At 64.7% G+C, this 6,257-nt stretch overlaps 1 protein-coding gene across 2 annotated transcripts in view; it reads right to left on the bottom strand.

The window, feature by feature from the left end:
* IGSF9 (immunoglobulin superfamily member 9) overlaps window positions 1-6,257 on the bottom strand; it is a 47,045-nt gene that overhangs the window by 12,881 nt on the left and 27,907 nt on the right. For both annotated transcript variants that reach the window (XM_025211084.1, XM_025211085.1), the window contains 6 exons: window positions 5,548-5,798; window positions 4,770-4,854; window positions 4,386-4,556; window positions 3,877-3,922; window positions 1,886-3,418; window positions 507-652 (listed from right to left, as the gene is read on the bottom strand). In XM_025211084.1, the coding sequence (XP_025066869.1) occupies window positions 507-652; window positions 1,886-3,418; window positions 3,877-3,922; window positions 4,386-4,556; window positions 4,770-4,854; window positions 5,548-5,798 (2,232 nt within the window). The remainder of the gene's footprint in view (window positions 1-506; window positions 653-1,885; window positions 3,419-3,876; window positions 3,923-4,385; window positions 4,557-4,769; window positions 4,855-5,547; window positions 5,799-6,257) is intronic.

Here is a 6,257-nt window from a genome sequence, read left to right as displayed (position 1 = left end):
AGCTCACGGACGAGGCGCTGCTGTCGCCGGGCGCCCTGGCACCTGCAGCCGCACGGAGAGCTCAGAGCCGGCCCGCCTGCACGCAGCGTCCCCGTCCCCCCCCAGCCCGGGGCTGGCGCTTTGGGTGGAGGGGACTTGATGCCAGCAGGGCACGGGGCGGGGGAGGGTCAGTCCCGGATCCTGAGCCCCTGGGTCCTGAGCGGAGGAGCGCTGCTCCCCTGCCCCTCCACCCGGGCACCCGCGCTAGCCCTGGCTGGGACAACGCGCTCGCCTCCCCCGGGGCGGCAGCCCGAGGGTGCAACAAGGGAGCCTGGGGCAGGACTTTTGGGCTCATGGAGAAAGGCCCCAGGGCTCTGCCCAGCCTGTACCTCCCGGGGGCGGGGGGGGGACGGGGACGGGGACTGGAGCCTCCCCAGCTGGAGCCGGCTCCAGAGGTAACCAGGAGCCAGGGCAGTTCTGGGACATCCAGCTGGCCCTCCCGGCAGGAGCCCTCTGGCCCCACTCACTCTGCCTCTCCAGCTCTCGCACCGCGATGGTGGAGACGGGTCTCTTGGGGTCGCCGCTGCGGTAGAGCTGCAGCGCGTCCAGGATTTCCGACTCCAGCGCAAACTCCGAGTCCCACTCGTAGTTCTCGTCCACAGACGTGTTCCTCCTGCGGGGCAGAGGGCCCCGGGCGGGCGTGAGCAGGCAGGGCTCCACGCACCCGCCCGGGAGGCAGGAGGAGCGCACAGACAGGGGCAGCTGCCCTATCCTGACCCAGGGAAGATGGCAGAGGGCACAGGGCAGGCCCCTGGCGGGAACATCCCAGGGCAACTTGGCCCTGCTGCCTGCAGAGGTGCTGGGGCAGGGACCAGGCAGGGGGCAGTCGGGGCTCCTGCTCCATCCCAGCTGCAGGCTGCAGTGACACTTTGTGGGCAGACCTGAGAACTGCAGCTCACTGCTGCCAGGCTGCTGAGGCCGCAAAGCTCTCGGCAGCAGGCCCTATTCCCTCCTCAGCCCTCTGGCCCCGGGCCCCTTTCGCCCAGCCAACGGGCATGCACTGGGCGCTTGGGCAGGCAGGTGGCCTTGTCACCCTGTGCTGAGCACAAGTGACCCAGCTGAGCCACATGAGAGCCGATCGTGGGCTGCCCTATGCTACTCCAGTGCAGGGTGTGCACTGCAGGGTGCCATCCAGGCCCACCTTGTCTGGTTAGAGTCCCTGAGCTTGGCACTACCATGGGCATGGCCTGCCTCAGCTCCCTGCAACCACAGAACTAAGCGGGTGCCCTGGGAAAGCTCTGTGCATGGACAGGGCTGGCACGGGGGCACAGAGATGACTCTGGGCTGTGAGTTGGCATTATGTGCACTGGTGCTCAAGCTGGCGGGAGAGGGCTATGCTAGCTGGAGGAGGCAGGGTTGCTGGGAAGCAGTGCTGGAAGGGTGCAGAGCTTCTCTTGCAATGGGGAGGAGTATGTGCCCCGTGTCCCCTGGGCCACTGAGCGCGAAGGATATGCACAAGAGAACAGGGCCAGCAGTGCTCCGCCTGGCCCAACACAGCCTTTCAGCCCTGCCAGGCCCTGGAAGCAAGCTACACCGCCACCGGGGGTGATTAGGGCTCATGGTCCTGTGGCACTGATTTATAGGACAGTCTCAGCCCTTCACCTTTCCTGGTCCAGAGCTAAGGGTGTCTTGGACCTCTGTGGGGAGCAGGTCAGCCCAGGCTTAGCAGGGCCTGCTCTGGGGTTCCTGCACTGTCTCTTGGCCACTCCCTGCAGTCGCTGCCTGATGCCCGCAGCCTGCATGCTGGGATCCCCCCTATCACAGCACAAGGCACAGCTGAGAATGGTACCCAGGAGTCCTGGTCTTTGCCAGCTAAACCAGCCCAGCCCTCCTCCCTGCCACTTACCTCTTGCTGATTCGGGCGATGGCTGGCTCCTTCCTTGGCTTCCCCTCCTCTGCAGTGGGACCCTGGGACCCAGCCCCACTTTGCCAGCTACCAGTCTCACCAAGAGGGGAGCTGAAGTAGCTGCCCCCGAGAGACGGCGCCAGCGATGGGGGTCTCAGGAAGGACACGCTGCCTCGGCCGCTGCTCTGGCTGGTTAGGCTGCCCCGCAGCAGCTTCTCAGTGGGGGCACCTGGCAGGCCCAAGGGCTCTGGGGGCCTGTGCTGATCCAGCCCCTCTGCCTCCAGGAGTGTCCCATGCAGTGGCTGGCCAGGTGGGCTCAGGGCACAGCTGGGCTCTGAGATGGCCGTGTACACCAGTTCAGCCCCACTGCTCTCCAGGGGCACTGGGCCCTGGGCCCAGGGGGCCTGGTCCTTGGCTGCCAGCCGGTCTGAACTTGAGCTCAGGTAGCTCGGCCACATGGTGCCCCCGGGCAGGGCTGCTTTGGCGGGGCCCACCTGTGGTTCGGGAGGCTTGAGGAGCCCCATGCCTGGTGTCTCCCCTGGCGGTGACTCCGGGTGCACACATGTGTCCATGTAGTCGGGGCAGACCGTGCTGTCCGCGCTGGGCAGGGAGCTCTCGTGCCCCTGCAGTGTGAGCTCTGGGCTGCTGCGGGGTGAGTGGGGGCTGTCCTCCAGGTCCTGCACAGGAGGCTGCTCCTGTGGTGGCCAGTCCCCATCCACACTCATCTCCTTGAAGAAGGGCAGGCTCAGGTACTGCAGGATCCCGCTCTGCACCGAGGTGCTGGCTCTCAGCTGGCTGCTCTGGGACCCCGAGGGCCGGGCACTGAGCAGCTTGCTGAGTACAGGGGAGCCCTCGGGGAGGGCGTGGGGCGAGTCCTGCAGCGTGCTGGCTGTGCCCTCGCAGGGCCCCTCGCTGCATGTCCCATCCCGGGGCTCCTCCACGGTGCTGTAGGGCAGAGTCACGGTGGAGGCCACGGGGCTGATGTTGACAATGCACAGGGGCTTAGCTTCATCTGTGGGGCTGCTGCTGCCATAGCCAAAGTAGCGTCCCTGCCGGTAGCCAGAGGCCCTCGCCTCCCTGCGGGCCTGCCCCGTGGCGTGGGGCCGCAACAGGACGCCCCTCTGCCAGATGGGCTCCTCTGCCCTGGGGGGCGAGTACACCTGCAGGTAGGGCTCGTGCTGGCTTCCTTCAGAGGGGGCAGGTGAGGGGTCCTGCTGCGGCAGTGCAGCGTACAGCTCCATCTCCGGGACATAGGGAAGGGCCCGGTGGCTCCGCTCCTGGGGTTTCCTGTCTGTCTCCACGACGAAGCGCCCATCGGGGCCTCGGCAGATGCGCTCCAGAGGCTCCGGCTCCCCAATGTGGCTCTCGTAGATGGCATACTTGGCGCTAGTCCCCGTGCCCGCTGTGATGGTGATGCCCAGGTTGGCACCTGCCTTCTCCCCCCACTGTAGGGTCCGGCGCAGGCTCTGGTAGGGGGAGGCCTGCGGCTTCAGCTTCACAATGCTGTCCGAGCTACCAGAGCTGTGAGAATTTCTGCGGGGAGAGAGGGGTGACTGAAGGGCGGCCTGGCTCCCTGCTGCATGCCAGCTCCAGCTGCCCCTGTGCCCCTCACTGCCCGACACCCCACAGCCTCCACCTGGGTGTGTTCAGCTCAAACCTCAGCACAGCACTTCCTCCCCGTCTGAGACGGGGCTAAAGCCAACTGCCCCGGAGCAGGGGCCAGCCCTGCCCTACAGCCCCACCCCACGAGCCTCAGCCCCTCTGCACCCTGCCCTGCCAGTTCCTTAGGGCAGGGCAGGGCCACCCCCTTGTCCCAGCCACCCCCGTCAGCCCCGCTGCCGGGAGCAGCCGCTGGGAAGGCACCTGTCCCAGGCATCCTGCTCTAGCCCCCGACCTGAGCCAGCAGCCAGTGAATGAGGAAGCGAAGGAAAAGGAAGGATCCAGGAGGATGAGTGACAGGCAGGGGGATGGCATGGGATGGCGCGACTTACTGTGGAGGTGGAAGCTTCTTGTTGGGGGAGAAGACGATTGGTGGCTCTGGAAGGTCATGAGAACACAAGGGGGTCACATGCAAGCAACACAAAGAGATGATGAGGAGCCAGCAGCACCCCGCCTCTGCCCCAAGCCTAGCCTCAGTGTCCTGCGCATGGGGCAGCCCAGGAGGAAGGGGCTCCTCTGGCTCTTGGTGAGAGGTCCCAGGATGGGAAAAGCCTTGGGTCCCTGCTGCGCTGGGGCAGGACTGGAGCTAGCCCCAAGAAGCTCTCGGCCCCAATCTCTGACGTTCTTCTAAGCCAGGCAGCCCCTTCATCTGACCAGGTCCTCTCTAGCTCCCAGGGGACTGGCCCCCTGCCTGTCTCCTGCTGCTTGCACTCCAGGGTGCAAGCCTGTTGCCCCACTGCTGGGGATGGCCCTGGGCTTCCTGCCCCCAGCACCCAGCTTCCTCATGTGTTTCGCTCATCCCTGCTCCTAGTCCCAGCACCTGTGCCGTGGGCAAGCCCACCTTGTCTGCGCTTCTGGATGCGGGCAGCACGCCGGCGGTTCATGATGCAGGCTGCCATAGTGCTGAAGATCACGGCCACGCTGAGGAAGCAGATCCCTCCAATGACCCCAGCCAGCACAGGCTGGGGCAGGAGCTCTGGCAGCTGCGTGCGAGACGGATACACCTCCATGCCTGGCCAGGGAGACAGGGAGAGTCTATCAGAGCTGCAGCACACATGCATGGCATTGCCTTGCACTGCATGCTGCCAGGGCTCAGTTTGGTGCATGGAGCTTTGTTTGGGGGGAGGGGGCACAACAGGAGCTGTAGCATAGTCCAATATGAGGCTGCCAGCGGACACCTCTTTGCCAGTGCCTGCTGGCTGCCTGGAGGTACGGGCAGCCTCACCTGCTGTGGAGACGTTCACCATGTTGCTGGGATCACTGATGTAGCTCCCAGCAAAGGCCACCAAGCGGAACTCGTAGAAGGCGTCCTGGGGGAGCAGAGATGGGTTTAGCATCTGCCAGCCGGTATGGGGCACTGGCAACAGGGCCTGCAGCCTGCCTGGTCACACATGGGCACACAGGACCCCAACAGGGCTCTGCCCTGATGCACCTGCTTCTGCCAGTGCTAAATCCCCCAACGGGGGCAGCTTGGACAACCTCCAACATCCGCACCTCAATGGGATAGTGACACTGGGGCTGGGGAGCATTCCCTTGGACTGAAGTGAGGTCCTGCTCTGTGCTAAGCTCAGTCCAAGAAATTTCTGGGGACATGTCGTTCTCCTAGGAGAACAGCCTGAAAAGCAGGGTCCAGCCTCAGCAACTACCCCGAGCCTCCACCAGGCCAACAGGGCCCGCTCTGCTGAGCCATGGCAAGCCTCAGGCCCCGACTGCCCCACTGTTCCTCAATCACCTGCTTGGACAAAGTCACTCATCTATCCTCCCTAGGTACCTCATGTGCCCAGTGTCTCCCAGCCTGCAGAGCTGGGTGGTGTCCAGCTGGGTGGCCGTGGGCAGGCCACATGGCATGGCTAGCAGCTAGAGCAGAGACTGTGCAGCAGGGGACCAAGGGCCAAGTCAGCACCTGGCACAGCTTAGCACAGGCGGCAGGGTGCATTGAGGCAGATGCTGAGCTGGAGGCTCCTTGGAGAGGTTCAGGATCCCGCCCCTCCCAATACACCCACCTTGATGAGCCCGGGCACCAGAAAGTGGGTCTCGGTGCTGGGAATGGAGCTGTCCAGCACCTCCCAGCCCCCCTGGTCCTGCCGCAGCTCCAGCGCGTAGCCCGTCAGGGTCACCGAGAGCTGGAACGGGGGCTCCCACTGCAGCAGGACCCCACGCAAAGTCTCGTTGGCCATCAGCGATTGGGGTGGGGACAGCACAATGCGCATAGTTGTGGTGGGTGGCTCCGGAGGCACCGTGGTCACTGGGACACCTGAGGGGAAGGAGTCACCAGTGAAAGAGCATGGTAGGTAGGGGTGGGTGAGAGCATGGGGAGGAGTCCCAAGGAGGCTTCTGGGGAGTAGGCACGCAAGGGAGGGTGCTTGTCCTTGGGACTGACAGGGGGAGAATCTCGTTGGGGTATACGGGGTTTCTTTTTGCAGTGGCTGGCAAGGGACGGGTCCTAAAGCCTGGGAGCTTCTCCAAGCACCAGCTGGGGGGACACTGCTGGGAGTGTGCAGAGATGGGGACTTCTCCCTATGGGGAAGCTGTGGAAATCCTCTGGGTGGAGCAGCCAGCAAGGAGATAGGAATCATCCTTAGAGTGGAGTGTGTAGGGGAGCAGGGCAGCAGAGAGCAGACCCGGTGGGTGATGGCAGGGAAGTTCACATGAGGAGCCCTCCCCAGTGCATGAGGGGAGGGTCAGGGCAGAGGGGGAGCCCTTTGTGGAGGCT

Source organism: Alligator sinensis, unplaced genomic scaffold, assembly GCF_000455745.1.
Source record: "Alligator sinensis unplaced genomic scaffold, ASM45574v1 scaffold553_1, whole genome shotgun sequence".
In the NCBI taxonomy this organism is placed as follows: Eukaryota; Metazoa; Chordata; order Crocodylia; family Alligatoridae; genus Alligator; species Alligator sinensis.
This window is presented reverse-complemented; position numbering and strand designations above follow the sequence as displayed.